Source organism: Peromyscus californicus, unplaced genomic scaffold (assembly GCF_007827085.1).
Source record: "Peromyscus californicus insignis strain IS unplaced genomic scaffold, ASM782708v3 Scaffold_9__1_contigs__length_137607984, whole genome shotgun sequence".
In the NCBI taxonomy this organism is placed as follows: domain Eukaryota; kingdom Metazoa; phylum Chordata; class Mammalia; order Rodentia; family Cricetidae; genus Peromyscus; species Peromyscus californicus.
Window position 1 is genome coordinate 109,982,970 of NW_026294617.1, and position 19,661 is coordinate 110,002,630.

The 19,661-nt window shown below is 41.1% G+C and overlaps 1 protein-coding gene across 3 annotated transcripts in view; it reads left to right on the forward strand.

The window, feature by feature from the left end:
- Nucleotides 1-19,661, forward strand: part of Tbck (TBC1 domain containing kinase) — a 169,716-nt gene that overhangs the window by 134,661 nt on the left and 15,394 nt on the right. For all 3 annotated transcript variants that reach the window (XR_008216275.1, XM_052730057.1, XM_052730056.1), the window contains exon 25: nt 14,919-15,078. Coding sequence is in view for 2 of the 3 variants with exons in the window: in XM_052730057.1 (XP_052586017.1) it covers nt 14,919-15,078 (160 nt within the window). In the remaining variant the exon portion in view is untranslated. The remainder of the gene's footprint in view (nt 1-14,918; nt 15,079-19,661) is intronic.

Consider the following 19,661-nt stretch of genomic DNA (forward strand, 5'->3'; position numbering starts at 1 on the left):
TGGGGTGAAATGCTGGATGGTCAGAGAGACAACAAGCCACAGCTAACCTCACCTGGCCAACTTCTCAGCTGATCTTGTTTCCTCAGACTGGAAGCCTCTGTGTCCTCATATCCGAATGGTTCTCAGCTGAACTGTGTTGCTCAAAACCTAAAAGCTTACCCAGCCAAATGCTTCTAGTTTCTGGTCCTCACGCCTTATATACCTCTCTGCTTTCTACCACCACTCCCTGGGATTAAAGACATGTGTCACCATGCCTGACTGTTTCCAATGTGGCCTTGAACTCACAGAGATCCAGAGGGATTTCTGCCTCTGAAATGCTAGGATTAAAGGTGTGAGTGCCACCATTTTCTAGCCTTTGTATCTAGTGGCTGTTCTGTCTCTGACCCCAGATAAGTTTATTAGGGTGCACAATATTTTGGGGAACACAATCCCACCACAGTGTACCTTTAAAATAATTCCATTTCTTCCTTGCTACAAAACAGAGGAAAAAGAACACTGTGGTAATTTTCCTTCTCTACAGAAGGTATTTTCGAAATACTGATGTTTCTCCACCTCTTGTAATACCCTCTGCTTCTGTTGAGTTTGGAGACAAGGCCTCCCATGCTGGCCTCTAACTGGCTGTGTAGCACTAGGCTGGCCTGGAACTAAACTGCCTCTACCTTCCTGTGCTGGGGTCCTACAATGTCTGCTCTCTGCTTTGTTTTATAAGCCCATTAAATGAGCGAGTATCTAACAAAAGTCTATGTCTCCATATGGGTAAACATCTTTCCTCATTTGTGTCTTAGGGATAATAAATTTCTAAAATTACATTTTAATCTCATCTTTTTCCCTGTGTAACGTAATTGAGACACTTGGTTGTGAAGGGAGGGAGGCACTCTTAAGCAAATGAACTGTGTGCAGGTCCATTGAAGGAGCCGCCTTCCTGGTGGCTGCAGACTGCTGTCTGGGATTCCATGCATGCTGTAGTCACTTTGCTGTTGTCTGTGTTTTGGCTGCACGTAAAGAGAAGTGCATCAGCAAACCAGCATCTGCTCCCTCTGTGTCTGAGCATGGCAAGGCGAAGCGCTGGGAGTGCAAAGGAAGCCCAAGTCCATAGCCAGACTGCACACACTGGGAGGTAAGGCACAATCCCAAACACTTAGAAACACCCACAAAAGCCTTGATGTCACTGCCAGAGGCTCCAGAGAGGTAAACAGCAACGTTGTTTGCTGAAATAATGTTTCTAGGTAAAGTTTTGTTCGGTATATCCATGGGAATTTTGAAGAAAGGCAATAGAAAATGTTTCCTGTGGAGTGGCATAAGCTTTATGAGTAATGTTAATGGCTTCAAAGGTAATGCCCAGGCCAGCTGTTGATTTGGTAGCTATAAATATTTAGAGTTTCAAATTTCCTGAAGTTCATATTAAAGGTGGCCTTAGTGATGCAAATGTGGGCCCAGCTGATGTTATCTGTAAACAGAAATACTTCCAAGGAAGTTAATCTCATTTGCTTCAAGTAAAGGCTGAGTTTACAGCTTTATTTCTAAAGCTCTTAGGAAAGGGGGAAGGAAGGAGGGAGGGAAAGATGGAAGAAAAAGGGGAGGAAAAGAAAAAACAGGAAATACAACTGAACGCTTACACTTACTCTAAAACCACCCCCAACCGTTTTCATTATTACACCATACTCAGTGAATGCTAATATTATTCTCTTCACTAGTCCTTAAGAATTCGTTTCTTCAGTTAGCAAGAAGCCTGCCACGGCCATACAGTTTGTAACCAAAAAAAAAAAAAAAGAATTTGTTTCTGAAAATACTTTCAAAGTACTGTGTAGATACCTGTGGTCAGAGGAAGATAGGAGATAAGGAGGTTCTTCAAGATTTTGCTCGTCCTATGTAAGTTTGTATTCCGTCTATTTAAATTAAACATTCCATTCATGTCTGGATGGATCTTCCTTAATGTGAGGTGTATGGTAGCACTGCTGAGGAATATCTCCACTGCTTGGGTTAATGTTAGAGTTACATTAGCAGTTGGTGCCATTTGCTGTTTTAGCCCTAGATCCAAACTAGTCAGTCCTATGTAAAGACATTTGCTAGGCAACGGGGATACAAAGTTAAATCAGAGCCCCTTTTTCCCAGTCATATAGTTAGAATGGACTTTTCAAATAGATAATTGCATCACACTGTGATGTGAGTCATACCCACAATGTCATAGGAATACAAGGATGGGTAGCTGAACCAGATGACGGCTATTTAAGCACAAGTAGATTCGGTGAGCAAAGGGAAAGAAGACATTGGAGAGTCAAAATACAATCCGTAGAGGATCAGGTCCAGAGAGGCTAAGGACACATTTAACAGATTACAAAGAAGTACAAAGGAACCAGCAGCTCAAGCCTGTAACCTGAGCGCTCGCTCGGGAAGCTGGCACAGGGGCACATGGATGTAGAGGCCCTGTCTAAAGAAAAAGTATTTAGGCAGAGAAAATTACATGAACCAGGCAGAAAGGCAGCCAAATGAGTCCATTTGAAATGGGAGTTATTAGGTCCTGGTTCATGAGGGCTGAACTGAGAGATCTGGGCCACGGAAGGTTTCTCAGCAGGAATGTTGTCATCTGGCTGGTTCGTTTATAAAATTTTAACTTGAAAAGATTATGAATAAAATGGATTTTTCTGAGGGGAAAAAAGCAAAAGTTTCAGACAGCTGCTTCTGCAATACTCCAAGCTCAAGGTAACTGCTGTCTTACATTGGCAGACCATTGCAGGAATGGAGGGAAGGTGAGATTCACTGGAGTGGAAGTTGTTGTGGGGGGGCACTGATGAGGTGTTAAAAGTGAGATTTTAAACTTGAATGATGGGGGTGCTGCTGATACCAGTCCAAATATGTAATAATAGACTTGTGAGGAAAATGATGTCTGAACATTTTTTATTGCAGTTGATGCTACTCAGTTATATATGGAGAAACCACAGGCTTAGTTCTGTTTCTCTTTTGGGCTATTAGTAAAGGTCCAGGCTTAAAATGGGTTTAAAGATACATTACTACATTATTTAAACTAGTTAACACAGAAAGCAGGCCAGAACAGAGATATATCTGAGTTCATAATTGGTGAGTTGGTGTAGTCTGATAAAGAGGGTTTAGACCACAGTACCCAATAAAATAATGTGTTCTATCAGAATTCAGAAATATGAGATTGCTTCTGAGTTCAATTTTGACCATGCATTTTAAAGGAGATAATTTTTTATGAAGTAAACATATGCTATGAGCATTTCTGTGATATGAGCACTCTCACTTTACCTATATGATATAGATAGATAGATATACACTTCACAAATAAGATATGCTCAGTGTGATAGTAATAATTGTCAACTTATCCAGAATCACCTCAGAGACAAAGCTTCAGACACATCTCCAAGAGATTATTTAGTCTCTAGGCATGCCTATGTGGGATTACATTGATAAAGTTAATTGAGGGGGGGAAGTACACTAAAAGTATGAGGTACCATTCCCTGTGCTTGGTCCTGGGCTGTATAAAAAGGAAAGCATTAGCTGGACACAAACAGTCCTCACACTCTGTTTCTTGATTTCAGATGCAATGTGACTAGTTGTTTCAGCCTCCTGCTGCCTTGGCTTTCCATCGTGGTAGACTGAACTGTAAGCTAAATAAACCCTTTCTCCGTGCATTGCTCTTGTTCAGGGCATTTTACCACAGCAACAAAGAAAAAACTAAGATACTCAGTATTTGTGATTTTGAAGAACTCAACAGGTTTTAACAAAATGTAATCAACTACATACCTCTAATCACCTCTACAGTGTGCAGAAATTGCCTAAAGGAGTTCTACTTCATATTCTTTTTTTCTTATTTCTTCTTGCGTACAGTACTTGCCAACCACAGTTTCCCCTCCCTCCTCTCTTCCAAGTCTCCCCCTTCCCTCTCTCTCAGATACTCTCCTCCCCCACTTTCCCTTCTGAAAAGAACAGGCCTCCCAGGGATATCAGCTGAACATGGCATAACAAGATGCAATAAGACTAGGCACAAACCCTCATATCGAGGCTTGATGAGGCAAGCCAGTAGCAGCCAAAATAGTCAGAGACACCCCCACTCCCACTATTAGGAGTCCTGCTGTTGGTTGTTTTTACTCTTTGGCTCTTTGCTCTTTTGAGGGGTCCACCACTCAACTCCCAAATAAATGCACATGGAGGCTTATTCTTAATTATAAATGCCCAGCCTTAGCTTGGCTTATTTCTCGCCAGCTTTTCTTAATTTAAATTATCCCATCTATTTTTGGCTTCAGAGCTTTTTTTTTTTTTGGTTTTTCGAGACAGGGTTTCTCTGTGTAGCTTTGCGCCTTTCCTGGAACTCACTTGGTAGCCCAGGCTGGCCTCGAACTCACAGAGATCCGCCTGGCTCTGCCTCCCGAGTGCTGGGATTAAAGGCGTGTGCCACCACCGCCCGGCGGCTTCAGAGCTTTTATCTTTCTTTGTTACTGTATACCTTTTCTTTCCTTCTTATTCCATGTTTGACTGTGTAGCTGGGTGGCTGGGTGGCCGGCCCCTGAAATCCTCCTCCTTCCTCTCTGATTCCTTGCTCTTTCTTCTTTCTCCCAGATTTTTCCTTATTTATTTCCTTGCTATTGGCCATTCAGCTCTTTATTAGACCATCAGATGTTTTAGACAGGCAAAGTAACACAGCTTCACAGAGTTAAACAAATGCAGCATAAAAGAATGCAACACATCTTTGCATCATTAAATAAATGTTCCACAGCATAAACAAAGGTAACACATCTTAAAATAATATTCTACAACAGAGCCCCCACAAAATCCCCAAGCTAAACAACCATAACATATGCAGAGGAACTAGCATAGACCCAAGCAGGTTCTGTGATTGTCACTTCAGTCTCTGTGAGCCCCTGTGAGCACTGCTTAGTTGAATCTGTGGGCTTCTCGTGTCCTCCATCCCTCTAGCTCCTACAATCCTTCCTCTCCCTCTTCTGCAGGGTTCCTGGAGCTCCATCTAATGTTTGTCTGTGAGTCTCTGCACCTGCTCCCATCAACTGCCAGAGGAAGCCTCTCTGATGACAATTGGGCTAGGCACTGATCTATGAGTATAGTAGAACTATGAGTATAGTGGTTCCTGGCCATCCAGGCATGGGAAGCCTTGCCTGGTTACAGAATATGTCCAGTTCAGTCTCCATATCCTCCATTACTAGGAGTCTTCGCTAGGATCACCCTCATAGATTCCAGGAAGTTTCCACTGCACTAGGTTTCCACCTCTCCCCTAAAGGCCCTCCGCAATTCCAGTCATCTCTCCCCATACTCTCTCCCTCCATCCCTCCATCCCCCACACGAACCCTCCTGTCCTCATCCCTACCCGCCTTCAGTTCACCCACAAAATCTGTTCAATTTCACTTTCCCAGGGTGACCTATGCATCCCCTTGAGCCCTCTTTATCACTTAGCCTCTTTGGTTCTGTGGATTGTAGCATAACTACCCTTTACTTTAGAGCTAATGTCCACTTATGAGTGAGTACATACCAGGTTTGTCTTTCTGAGTCTGAGTTACCTCACTCAGGATGATCTTTTCTAGTTCTATTCATTTGCCAGCAAAATTTATGATGTCATTTTTTTAACTGTTGAGTAATATTCCATTGTGTAAATGTACCATAATTTCTTTATTCTTCAGTTGAGGGACATCTAAGTTGTTTCCAGTTTCTAGCTATTATGAGTAAAGCTGCTATGAACATGGTTGTGTGTCCTTGTGGTAGCATGGAGTGCACTTTGGGGTAATGCCCAAGAGTAGTATAGCTCAGTTGTAAGGTAGATCAATTCCCAATCTTCTGAGAAACTGCCATATGGGTTTCTAAAGTGGCTGTACAATTTACACTACCACCAGCAATGAAAGAGTGTTCCCTTTGCTGTACATCCTCACCAGCATGAGCTGTCACTTGTGTTTTTGATCTTAGTCATTCTGATAGGTGTAAGATGAAATCCCAAAGTAGTTTTCAATTTTCATTTCCCTGATGGTTAAGGATGTTTAACATTTCTTGAAGTGTTTCTCAGACATTTAAGATTCCTCTGTTGAGGTCTGTATCCCATTTTTTAATTGGATTATTTGGTTTGTTGATGTCTAGTTTCTTGAGTTCTTCATATATTTTGGAATTAGCCCTTTATCGGATGTGGAGTTGGGGAAATCTTTTCCCATTCTGTCGGATGCTGTTTTGTCCTATTGATAGTGTCCTTTGCTTCACAAAAGTGTCTCAGTTTCAAGAGGTTCCATGTATTAACTGATCTTAGTGACTGTGCTATCAGTATTTAGGAAGTTGTCTGCTGTGCCAATGCATTCAAGGCTATTCCCTACTTTCTCTTTCTATAAAGTTCAGTGTATCTGGTTTTCTGTTGAGGTCTGTGATCCACTTGGACTTGAGTTTTGTGCAGGGTCATAAATATGGATCTATTTGCATTCTTCTACATGGAGACATTCAGTTAGACTAGCACCATTTGTTGAAGATGCTTTCCTTTTTCCATTGTGTATTTCTGGCTTATCAAAAAGCAGGTATCCATAGGTGTGTGGATTTATGCCTGGGTCTTTGAGTTGATTCCATTGAGCAACATGTCAGTTTTTATGTCAATATCATGTGGATTGTATTACTATAGCTCTGTAGTAGAGCTTGAAATCAGGGATGATGATACCTTTGGAAGTTCTTTTATTTTTCAAGATTGTTTTAGCTATCCTGAGTTTGTTTTTCTTGTTATTATTTTCCATATGAAATTGAGTATTGTCCTTTCAAGATCTGTAAAGATCTGTGTTGGGATTTTGATGGAGATTATGTTAAATCTGTAGATTGCTTTTGGTAGGATCGCCGCTGTTACTATGTTAATCTTGCCGATCCATGAACATGGGAGATCTTTTCATCTTCTGATATCTTCTTCTATTTCTTTCTTCAAAAATTTGAGCCGGGCGGTGGTGGCGCACGCCTTTAATCCCAGCACTCGGGAGGCAGAGCCAGGCGGATCTCTGTGAGTTCGAGGCCAGCCTGGGCTACCAAGTGAGTTCCAGGAAAGGCGCAAAGCTATACAGAGAAACCCTGTCTCGAAAAACCAAAAAAAAAAAAAAAAAAAAAAAAAAAAAAAAAAATTTGCCTTTCACTTACTTGCTTAGGGTTACTCCAAGATATTTTATATTGTTTGTGGCAATTATGAAGGGTGTTATTTCCCTGAATTCTTTCTCAGTCCATTTGTCATTTGAATTTAAGAGGGCTACTGAATTTTTTTTTAGTTAATCTTGAATCCAGCCACTTCACTGAAGGTGCTTATCAGCTGAAGGAGTTCCCTGGTAGACTTTTAGGGGTTGCCTATATATACTATTGTAACTGAAAGCTTTTCTCTCCACCTGCCAGTACCCAAATAACCAGTCAGAGGATTAGTATTAATTACAAACAGTTTGGTCTATGGCTCAGGCTTCTTGCTAGCTAGTGCTTTCATCTTAAATTAACCCATTTCTATTAATCTATATTTTGCCACATGGCTGTGGCATTACTGGTCTGTTGGCATGTTGCTCCTTGGGCAGCAGGCTGGTGTCTGCTCTGACTCTGCCTTTCTCCTCCCCCTATCTCTCTTGAATTTCCTGCCTGGCTATAATCTGTCTTGCCATAGGCCAGAGCAGCTTCCTTATTAACCAAAAGTATCAACACATATTCACAGCATAGAGAAAGACCATTCCACAGCATACTACCATCTGCAAATAAAAATACTTTAACTTATTCCTTTCCAATTTGTATTCCTTTGATCTCTTTTAGTTGTCTTTTTGCTCTAGCTAGAACTTCAAGTAGTATGTTGAATAAATATGGAGAGAGTGAACAGCCTTGTCTTGTTCCTGAGTTTAGTGAAATTGCTTTGAGTTTTTCTCCATTTAATTTGATGTTAGGTATAGGCTTGCATTAAATTGTGCTTATTTTGTGTAAGTGTCTCTTGTATCCCTAATCTCTCTAAGACCTTTTTTTGTTTTGTTTTGTTTTGTTTTTCGAGACAGGGTTTCTCTGTGTAGTTTTTGGTGCCTGTCCTGGATCTCACTCGGTAGACCAGGTGGGCCTTGAACTCACATGTGGCTTTTTTCTTTCAGTTTGTTTATATGGTAGATGACATTGACAAATTTTTGTGTGTTGAGTTATCCCTGCATCTCTAGGATGAAACCTACTTGATCATGATGGATGATCTTTTTGATTTGTTCTTAGATTTGGTTTGTGAGTGCTTTGTTGAGTATTTTTGTATGTTCATTTGGGAAATTGGTCTGTATGTAAATTCTCTTTGTTGAATCTTTGTGTGTTTTGAGTATGGGGGGTGGTGACTGTGGCCTCCTAAAATGAATTTGGCAATGTTCCTTCTGTGTTTACATTTTGTGGAATAATTTGAGTAGTATTGATGTTCTCTCTTCTTTGAAAAATCTGGTAGAATTCTATCCTAAAACTGGCTGACCTTGTGCTTTTCATGGTTGGGAGACTTTTAATGACTGCTATTTCCTTAGGACTTATGTGTCTATTTAAATTGTTTATCTGATCTTGATTTAACTTTGGTAAGTGATATCTATTGAGAAAATTGTCCATTTCTTTTAGATTTTCAAATTTTGTGGAGTACAGGTTTTTAACGTATGACCTAATGATTCTTTGGATTTCCTTGGTGTCTGTTGTTATGTCCCCCTTTTCATTTCTGATTTTGTTAATTTGAATAGCCTCTGTCTTTTAGTTAGCTTGGATAAGGATTTGTCTATCCTGTTGATTGTCTCAAAGAACCAACTTTTTTTGTTTCATTGATTCTACATATTGTTCTCTTTGTTTCTATTTTATTGATCAGCTCTCTGATTATTTCCTGCCATCTCTTCCTCTTGGGTATGCTTGCTTTTTTTTCTAGAACTTTCAGGTGTGCTGTTAAGTTGCTAATTGTAAAAGTGTGCTATTAAGTTGTTAAATTGCTGAAAACCTCTAAATCCTTTATGTAGGCAGCTAATGCTATGAACTTTCCTCTTAGCACCACTTTCATTGTGTCCCATAAGTTTGGGCCTGTTGTAAATTCATTATCATTGTATTCTAAGAAGTCTTTAATTTCTTTTTTTTTTTTTCTGTCTTGACCCAGCAGTGATTCAGTAGAGAGTTGTTCAATTTCCATGAGTTTATAGGCTACCTGTTGTTCCTGTTGTTGAAATTCAGCTTTAATCCATGATGATCTACAGGAGGTAGGGGGGTATTTCTTCTTGTATTTGCTAAAACTTGCTTTTTGACCAAGTATATGTTGAATTTTGGAGAAAGTCCCATAAGGTGCTGAGAAGAATGTATATTCTTTTGTGTTTGGGTGAAATGTTCTATAGATATCTGTTAGATCCAGTATTTCTCTTTTTAGTTTTTGTCTAGATGACTTGTCCATTGGTGAGAGTGTGGTATTGAAGTCTCCCACTATCAGTGTATGAGTGTCACTGTGTGATTTAAGCTTAAGTAATGTTTCTTTGACAAATGTGGGTGTCCTTGCATTCAGGGAATTCATGTTAAGAATTGAAACATCATTTTGGTGGATTTTTCCTTTGATGAGTATAAAGTGTCCTTCCCTGTCTCTTTTGATTAATTTTGGTTTGAAATCTATTTTATTGGATATTAGGATAACTATACCAGCTTGCTTCTTAGGTCCATTTTCTTGGAAAATCTTTCTCCAGCCCTTAACTCTGAGGTAATATTTATCTTTGGTATTGAGGGGTGTTTCTTGGATGCAGCAGAAGGGTGGATACAGAAGGTTTTCAAATACATTCTGTTAGTCTGTGTCTTTTTATTGGGAAATTGAGTCCATTGATATTGAGAGATGTCAATGATTGTTAATCCCTATCCATCTCTTGTATTCTGTTGGTGAAGCTTGTCTCTGTGGTTCCTGTTCACTTACCTAGATTTTTCATTTCCATAATTCCCTCATTTTGTTGTGGTGATATTTTATTTGTGCTGAAATGTGGTGATATTTTATTTGTATGTTAATAAATAAAGTTTGCCTAGAGATCAGAGGAAATAGCAAGCCATTTTAAGTAAATACCAAAGTCAGGCAGTGATAGCACATGCCCTTAATCTGATCACTTGGCAGACAGGGTCTCTGTGTGTTCAAAGCCGTACTAGGGAACAGAGCCAAGAGTGGTGACACACACCTTTAATCCCAGTACCCACCATAGAGACCTGGAGGTCTGTACAGACAGACAGAAAGTGACAAGGAAGTGAGGTAGCTAGGCTAAGAGCCAATGAAAGGGCAAAACAGCAGGGCAATAAAGGTGTGGATAGACAGGAAGTAGCTCACTTTGGAAGCTGCGTAGTGAGGTAAGGTTGGCTGGTGGCTATTCCTATTTCCTTGATCTCTAAGGCTTTCACCCCTATATTTGGCTCCATGTTTTTTATTTAATAAGACCATTTAGAAATTCATCTACAGTTTGTGCTTTCTTTAGTGCTTCTATTTCCATTTTCAGATCTTGAACAGTTTTATTCATTTTCTTCAACTGTTTGTTCATTTTTTTCTTGGCTTTCTTCAAGAGATTTATTCATTTCCTCCAAATTTTTGTTTGTCTTTTCCTTGATTTCTTTAAGGGACATATTCACTTCTTTAAGGACCTCTATCATCTTGATAAAGTTGATTAAGATGTTTTTCTTATGCTTCAGCTGTGTTGGAATTCTCAGGACTTACTGTAGTAGAATAGCTGGGCTCTGCTGATTCCATACTGCCCTGGCTGTTTTGATTGTTTTCTTACTCTGGCATCTAGGCATCTGAGTTTGGGGTGATTATATGTCTATGTGCTGATTTCTGGGTTTGTCTTTGTTGGGTGGGTATTTTGTTCCTTAGTTTATGTTTCCTCTCTGACCCGTGTAGCCTGTGTTTGAGCAAAGGGGGTTCAATACCTGAGTTGGGGGATGAAACACATCAACAAGCAAGGGAGATTGGGAATAGTGTCAGATGGGAGGGGGTACTGAGAGAGTTGAGGAGGTCTGCTGATGGGTGGACTACCTAGAGTTCTGGTAGCCTGCATGGGCCTGATCCAGCAGGGAGTCTCCACCCAAATTGGCAGCTGGGACACAGGGACAAGAAGGGGAGACAGGTGTAACACAAATCTTAAAAGGACTTATTAATAAAATTAAAAAAAAAAAAAACACCCAGAGCCAGATATTGGGGTAAAAACTGAAACATGAGAAACAGAACAAGCTACAGCCAACCTCACCTTACCAACTCCTCAGCCTCCAGAGCAAGACTTCCTGTTTATTCACACCTTTCTATGCCCTGCCATCTTACTTCCTTCCTAGTGCTGGGATTAAAGACGCATCCCACCACCACACTTGGCTCTGTTTCCAGTGTGGCCTTGAACTCACAGAGATCCAGATGGATCTCTGCCTCCCGAGTGATAGGATTAAGGGTGTGTGCCACCACTGTCTTTCCCTCTATGTCTAATCTAGTGGCTGGCTCTATCCTCTGATCCCCAGATAAGTTTATTAGAGTACACAATATATTGGGGTACACAATATATCACCACAAACAGGCTTGGAGATAGAGTCGAGGGTGTGGGGCATCAAGAGAGTGGAGGAGGCCCGAGGGCAGGTGGCCTCCCTGGAGTTCTGGCTGCAGGTGTGGTCTCTGGTCCAGCAAGGAGTCAGCCCTGGAGTTGAGGATTGGAACACAGTGACTGAAAGGGGAGAGGGGATTGGGGAAAGTGTCGGGGGTCGGGGGCACACCAAGTAGAGGACGTACACAGGTGGGCAGCCTACCTGCTCTTCTGGCAGGTGTGGCCTGTGGTTAGGCAGGGGTGTCTGCCAGAGGGAAAGGAAAGAGTCATTCTACTTCATCTTAATGTCAGCCATATAAGGATTTGTGCTGTGAGCAATGAAACGTAATTACCAAGGACAGAAGGTCCTTAAGTAACTAAACTTGGTTCCTTCATTGTCAAATGTACTAAAACAAAAGAGGCTGCTTGTTGTAAATGCACTCATCTATAACTAGGCCGGCCCGGCCTCCTCTGCTGTTTGCCAATAATGCAGTTGTGGGTGGAAGATGGAGAGCTTGCCAGCCTTGTGTGTCCAAACATCTGCGCTTACTCAGTCTCTGCTTCTTGACAAAGAGTGTCTGGGAAGGGTGTTCTTAGATGGTTTCCAGGACCATACTGCAGGGGGACTGTGGGCTAAGGCTCTGCTCCTTGATGTTTTGTCTTCCAGAGTACAGTGGGGTTTGGACAGAACTTTCCTCCTCTCCAAAACTCTTATTTTCATATTGTGTCAAACATTCTGACATTTAATCTCCACTTTTAAAAAAAAATCAAACCATAAAGCATAACTAACAGAAAATTCTGGGGAAATAACAAGTTAATAACATGCTTTTCGTGATAAAAATGCAGTATAGACAAGTCTCCTTTAAAAGTACATACTAAGTAGCATGTAAAAATTACCCAGATGTATCTGTGATTTTAGTTAAGGTTATTGGATATTTACATGCAGGCAACTTACTTTTTAAAACCAAGTATTCAGAGAATGTAACTTTAAGCAGTTTTTCTTCTGGAGTCTGAGATTCTGATTTTCTGTTATGTGGTTAACATTCTATATAGAGGCATTCAAATGGGATTTTATGTTCAAAAACCTTAACATATGTAAGCATTGTTTTTTGTTTCTCATTTTTGAGAGGGAAAATAAGATTGGCCTAGTTTGCATCAGGTACCTAGCTCTACCCTCCACATGCTCCTCTCCACCAGCCATGACATGGTATGGTAGGATAAACACCCTGGTCAAGGGTCAGGCTTTCACCAAGGGCAGTGTCTGGGCTGTCCAAACAAGAAGAAGGACCAGGTGGCTGTGTGGACATGTCCTCCCAGCACTTGACTAGGACCGTTTGCATTGCTCTGCTGCTGTAAAGCCACCAAAGGAAAGCTATTCGCAGTCCACACATGCTGTCTGAGGAACAGTTCTTTCTGGCAGCTGATTCAGGCCTGCTGAGGAGAAATGAACAGTTGGACTCTTAGTTCGTATTAAATAATTTCACCTTTAAGTTATCTTGACTAAAAACAAAATTGCTTAATTATTTTCAAGTATTTTCGGGGTTCTTATTCTTTTTTTTTTTTTTGGTTTTTCGAGACAGGGTTTCTCCGTGTAGCTTTGCTCCTCTCCTGGAACTCACTTGGTAGCCCAGGCTGGCCTCGAACTCACAGAGATCCGCCTGGCTCTGCCTCCCGAGTGCTGGGATTAAAGGCGTGCGCCACCACCGCCCAGCTATCGGGGTTCTTATTCTTAAAAGTCCCCATTGTTCATGAAGACTGCGATTGAGATTATTGACTAATTAATTATGTTCGAGAAACTAAGACCAGCCAGGTATTGATGACACACGTCAAAAGTTGAAGGGGACTCTACCTGTGCTTATGAAGAGTGTCCCCATTCTGGAATTCTATAAACAATGTCCAATGCAATTCCAGTGTGGATTTTATCTCTCATCGTTTTTTCAGAATGTACTTGATTATTTTATTATTAGTGTTAAATTTTTTTTCTTCCTTCTACCCACCTGTTCTAGAAAGTAGAAGCATGGGATCCCGCCTCTTTCCACTAATGAGCTGGAGAGAGAAAGAATAATAGAGGACGAGCTTACAGACTGGGACAACTGTCACTTCAGTGTGTAGTTAGAATATTTTCCCTTCTGTGGTGAGACATTTAGAGTGAAAACATAACTTGTTTGTTTCATAACCTTTAAAACTATCACTTTTCTTAAGTCTCTCATGTGGAAGTTTGGGCAGGGGCTCTATTGAACACCTAAACAGCCCTTCGTGGTCCGTGATTCCTAAGAGTGGAGGTAAGACCTCAACTGGACTGGATGAGCATTCACTTTCCTTTGAGCTTTCCCCACAGTGGTGCTCAAGTGCAAATCCAGTGTGCTGGTTTTCTGCTTAAAATACTTGACTTTCCTTATTAGCAGAGTAAAGATCATTATCATAAACAACACCAGGCACAGTCTAGCCTCTACCTCCCTTTTTATCTTATGTTCTAAATTCCACAGCATTGTCCTTTCTTGCCCTTAACTGGGCATATGCTTCCCCACTGCCTAAACTTTCATCCCCTCCTCCATTCCATTCCTTTGTCTTAACTTTTATTCTTCCGGGTTTGACCTTGCCATCATTTCATCAGTGAAACCCCTTCCCTGTCCTCCCAAGTTGATGCAGTCTGTTACAACATCTCATACATCTCCTCTATGGTTTTCTATGTGAAGCCGTATCTTTTCAATTTCCAAAGTTCTATTTTTATTCATCCAATTATATCCTTCACTAAGTAATTAAAAGTATATGTTTAAGATCTTATGTCATTTCTTAGTATTGTAGGTTAATGGATGTCTTTGTTTTCTAAACTAACAGTAATAGTCAATTAGACCATAGAATTCTCCTAAAGTAGAAGAACCATCAGACATGGCCCCTTTTGGATGCTATAAAATCAGAATAATGGATCTGTCGGCTCAGTTTGCTGGACACATTAACCTGCAGCAGAACAGTTTCCAGCTGGGGCTGATGGCCTCTACCAGTTCCAAGTGGAGTTTGACTTAGCATCTACTTTGCCAGTATTTTCAGTATTAGATTTGCCCTGAGACAGTCCACTTGCTGGTGCATCTCCTTTAAAGAACCCCTGGTGTGCTGAGAACTTGATGGCACACAGACTGCAGCCTGTCGGTGACTGTGACTTCACTGGGTCAGGGCACTTTCAGATTCCACTGATAAGTACATCTCAAGCTGCTCTTCCTTTCTCTTTTCATTTTCCAATTTCATTTTCTTCCTCCTTAGAGGATCTTACTTTGTTTAGATGAAATACTCGGGTGAACATGGAAATGTTTAGTACTGTTGTCTAGGAATGAGTTACCTCTGTTTCTCTTGGACACTCAAGACTCCAAAAACAGAAAGAAAAAGAGCTGCTTTCCTTAGCTCCTGGGTCAGCTTTCTTCGGGGTCACATCGCAGGCAGCATCAACATCCCGTTCAGCGCTGCGTTCACAGCAGAGGGAGAGCTCAGCCAGGGCCCTTACACCATGATGCTTCAGAATTTCAAAGGGAAGGTCATTGTGATCGTGGGGCACGTGGCAAAGCACACAGCTGAGGTAAGTGTTCTCAGAAATGCCCTGCATGTGTTCTGAACTGCTCCTGCCTACTGTCCAGATTGTTGTAAATATGTTTCTTCAGAGTCAGTCATAGATAAGCCCAGCTGCATGGATCTGTCTGTATTCTTTCCTAGATTTGTCTCTCAGGGAAGCCTCCTTCCTCCCCACCTCCAGTTTTCAGCATCAGGATGAGTGTTGGAGGCTTAGAAAAACCCAGATGGGAGCTGCTGATGTTATTTGTCAGTCTGTGTTAGGAGCTGAGTCCTAAGTTTGAGGATATTAAAAGGTGGGACCTTTAAGAGGCGGGTCTTAGTAGGAAGTCCTCTGGTCAGTGGAGGTTTGCCTCTATAAGGGACTGTAGGCCCTAGTCACTGACTCCTGATACCTCCATATACATTAATGCCATCCACAATGGGCACCGACTGTAGGCCTTTGGGCTTCCTCCCTTTGCAACTCACTGTGATCTGACTAAGCTTCCATTCTTTATAAAGTTAGCTACCTCCATTATTTTGTTATAATGAAATATAAATTAATATGACAGCATAGGTTTCCAGGGATTTTTTTTTCCTAGCTGCTTTTTGAAATTTCAAAAATACAGACTGAATTTCTCCTATCAGAGAATCAGGGCCAGAACATAGGCTTTGGAAGCTGCCTAGGTGGAATTTGTTGGACTTTGGTAAGATTTTGTTGACCTAGAAACTCAAGGGTTGGTATCTGTTTAAGATATGTGAAACAAAAAGCTGGACTCCCTCTCCAGATTGAGAGAGGAATTGACTATATTCTAAGCAAACTGCAAAATAAAAAGTAGATATGACTGCTAAAAATTACCACCAAGAAAGAAAGAGAGAGAGAGAGGGACGAAGGAAGAGAGGGGGGGAGAAAGAAACAGAGGGGGGGGAGAGAGAGAGAGAGAGAGAGAGAGAGAGAGAGAGAGAGAGAGAGAGAGGGAGGGAGGAAGAGAGGAAGAGAGGAAGAAAGAAAGTGGAGCCTGGTGTGGCAGCACACACCTTTAATCTCAACACTCAGGAGTTGCCGCAGATGGATCTCTGAGTTCAAGGCCAGCTTGGTCTATCTACATAGCAAGTGTAGCAAGTGTCAGGACTATGTAGAGAGATCCTATCTCAAAGAAAGAAAGAGAGATAAAGAAAGGTGTGGGAGACTACAGCATATGAGAGTCAAGCAGGGTCACAAATGACATCCCCAGAGTCAGTAGAGAACATTCCTGTGTTGAGCGAATGCAGAACCCATCCCATCCAAGCCCTTTCCCTCAAGTGAGGAAGAATCATTCCTAGGAAAGCAGCAGTTACTAGCTCCCTGGGGAACACAGGCAGAGCTTTCCCAGATTACCAATCAAATGAATCCTGTGGCACCTCGGGCAGAATGAAAAGGGAGACCAAAGAAGGGTCAGCAGTGTGTTGAGAGATTTGCCTAGGAATGGAGGTTAAAGTATTCCCATCCATTTTCCTTTAAATCTCTATAGAAGGGACAAACCATAAATATGGTTATTAAAAATGTGCTGACATGAGAACTTGAAGAATTTTGGTCATAGGCAATTTAAGTTTCCAAAACTTGGTAGGCAAGATGGCTCAGTGGGTAAAGGCACTTTCTCCAAGACTGACAATCTGAGTAAATCCCTAGGACCCACATGGTGGGCGGAGAAACATGACTTCCACAAGTGGTTCTCCAACCTCCACATGTATGTGTATGTGTACACACACACACACACACACACACACACACACACACACACACACACACACACACACACGCACGCAATGAATAAACGAATGAATGAATACACAAAAATATTTAAAATATCTAAAAGTTGTTTTAGAAGAGCAGGGATAAGGACAGTACTTACTTTTGACATTGAATGAAGGCCAGCCTTGACTTTGAATCTTCACTAATTATGTCATAAATCACACCTTACATATAAATTGTGGTAATATATACTATGTAACAGAATATCTAAATGCACCCTTTTCAAGAAAGTTAGTGTAATAAGTAGCTGGCCACTTAAATCCATAATCCCAAGTCAGTGACAGCATATATAATTACAGACATGGTAGTATTGTTTTGATGTAAGATGTCACTGTATGACTGCTGCATACATACATAGTCAGTAGTGCCATACCATTCCATACATCCATATCACTATTGAGAATCACATACTTCTAGGTTCCAGGTGACATACAACCTTAGAAAGGAATCCCAGCAGTGACAATAGTCTTATGGACTGGTCTTTATATGAGCGGTGCTGTGGTAAGTACATACATGTGTTATCTCCTTTTGTTTTTCATAACTGCTCTGTTAACAGAGTGTGGTGGTTAGAGTTAATTATCAGCCTGAAAGAATCTAGATTCATCTGGAAGACAGGTCTCTAGACATGACTAGGGGAAGGGGGCCTTACCTTGTCTGCATTGAGGCTGGAAGGCCCATCCACTGGGTGTGCCACTCCTGGATTCTTTAAGTGGAGAAAGAAGCTGAGCATCCTGTATTCCCTGTGTCTGTTTCCTGACTGCATACTCATGTGACTAGCTGTTTCCATCTCCTGCCACCTGTGACATGATAGACTATGCACTCTTGAACTGTGCTGAGTCAAAATAAAAACTCTTTCTTCTTTCATTGCTTCTGTCAAGGTTTATTTTTAATCACAGCAATAGGAAAAGTAGCTAAAACAAGGGAGACTCATTCTACCCATCTCAAACATGAGAAAAACTAGATTCAGTTTACCTAATGTGCTGGACGATAGGAATATACAATGTTACCACTCTGTAAGCTCTGCTACTAATTAGCTCAGCGCAGGAGACTGTTGAGTCTCATGCTGCTGTGTGTCCTGGTTTTAAAGTGGGCTTATTCTGACTTCATACACAACACTTTACCAGACTATGGCTCTGTTTTCATAAAACATTCGCCACTTGAAAGAAAGTTCCTAACAAGTAGACCTTAAAGATTTAAAACTCCTTAAACTGCCAACTGCTTCCAAACATCATAATCATATTGATTTGTCATTTATCTGACTTTACCATACAAGTAAAACATGTCTGTCAATACATAGATTATTTCTTTCATTAAGCCATTCATTTAAAAATCTCTTATGTACAAGCCAATAAATGTAAGTTCAGAATTTGAAGGAAATATATAAGAATGAATACTCACGTGCAGTATAGGATATTTAATAATTCTGTACCTTCATATTCTAAATTAGTGTCCTGCTTATTAGAAGTCAGCTACTATCAATTACTTGTTTTCTTTACATCCTTCTTGCTGACTCATTTATAGACCATAACGACTAGACAAATTATATGCACAGCTCCTAGTGCTTCAATCCAATAACAGTAACTCATTTGTGATCGTTGTAGATTGGGATCAAGATCTATTTTTAGTAACGTTTCTCATCAAAGGTCAAAAGACAACTTCAGATACTTATCTGTACGGCTTCATATTTATCTCTTCTGCCCAGATCTGTACAGCAGTATGGATGCTTCCCCCACACGCACTGAATTAAATGCATGTCAGCTTGAGGTATTGGAATTCCACTGTGTGTCTGTGCTCATGCTGAATAGCTTCTCTTCACTCCACTGCCCACTGCAGATCAATCCTCTACCCTTCTTCACACCTCTTTCCAGCCCACAAAGGAAAATGCCTGTGAGTTCTGAATCCTGGCTGTTCATTAGTGAGGAGCTCTGAGAAGGTATGGGTTGGAAGGAAGCAGGATATTTGTCCTCCTAGATCTTTCTCAACAATGACCTCGGGCCAGCTATGTCACTCTCCTGAAAACAGCAGTTCTCTCTGGAAGGCCTCTCACCACAGTTCTCCTGTGAGCCCCTGGCTTCATCTCCAGGAGTGGTAGCAAATCTGCTTTTGCAAGCCTTGGTTAGCACTGCCCATTACAGTTCTCCTGCATCCCCTCCTCCTCTGTAATCAATCACCACCTGAGTTCATGCTACTGTCAGATTAGGATCCCAGCTGTCATAAGACAGTATTTAATATATGAATTTTGTAAGCCTAGCTTCGATACTATGCTGGGTTTCTCACTAACTGAATTGATTTGGGCAAGTATTTGGCCTTTTCAAGTCACTATTTGTTCAATTATAAAGTGAAAATAACATTTCAACCTCATTGTTAATGAAAGCTTTTAGACAAGGCATGTAAAATTTCTTGAGGAACATAGTGATAGTGCTCACTACACTACATTTATATATGAGTATTGTAAAAAGTTCTGAGTGTGAGTTTAGGAGCATAGCAGCAAAACAAGTAGTGACTAGCTCAGCTCTGACCAGGTTCAGAGCTCAGACAAGATCCACTGTGGTCAGGTGGTGTGGCCGTAGACTAGGAGATGACCCTAACCCAGTCCTCCACATGCTCAGATCAGTCTGGGGAAATAAGCACAGTCAGTGACAAAGGAGTCAGTCAAAAACAAAACTACAGTCTATGGATGGATGGATGGATGGATGGATAGATGGATGGATGGATGGATGGATGGATGGATGGATGGATGGATGGATGGATAGATGGATGGTTCCCCAGTTTCAGAGCACCAAATAATGGTAAGAAGTAAACAGCAGAATTAAATTACACCC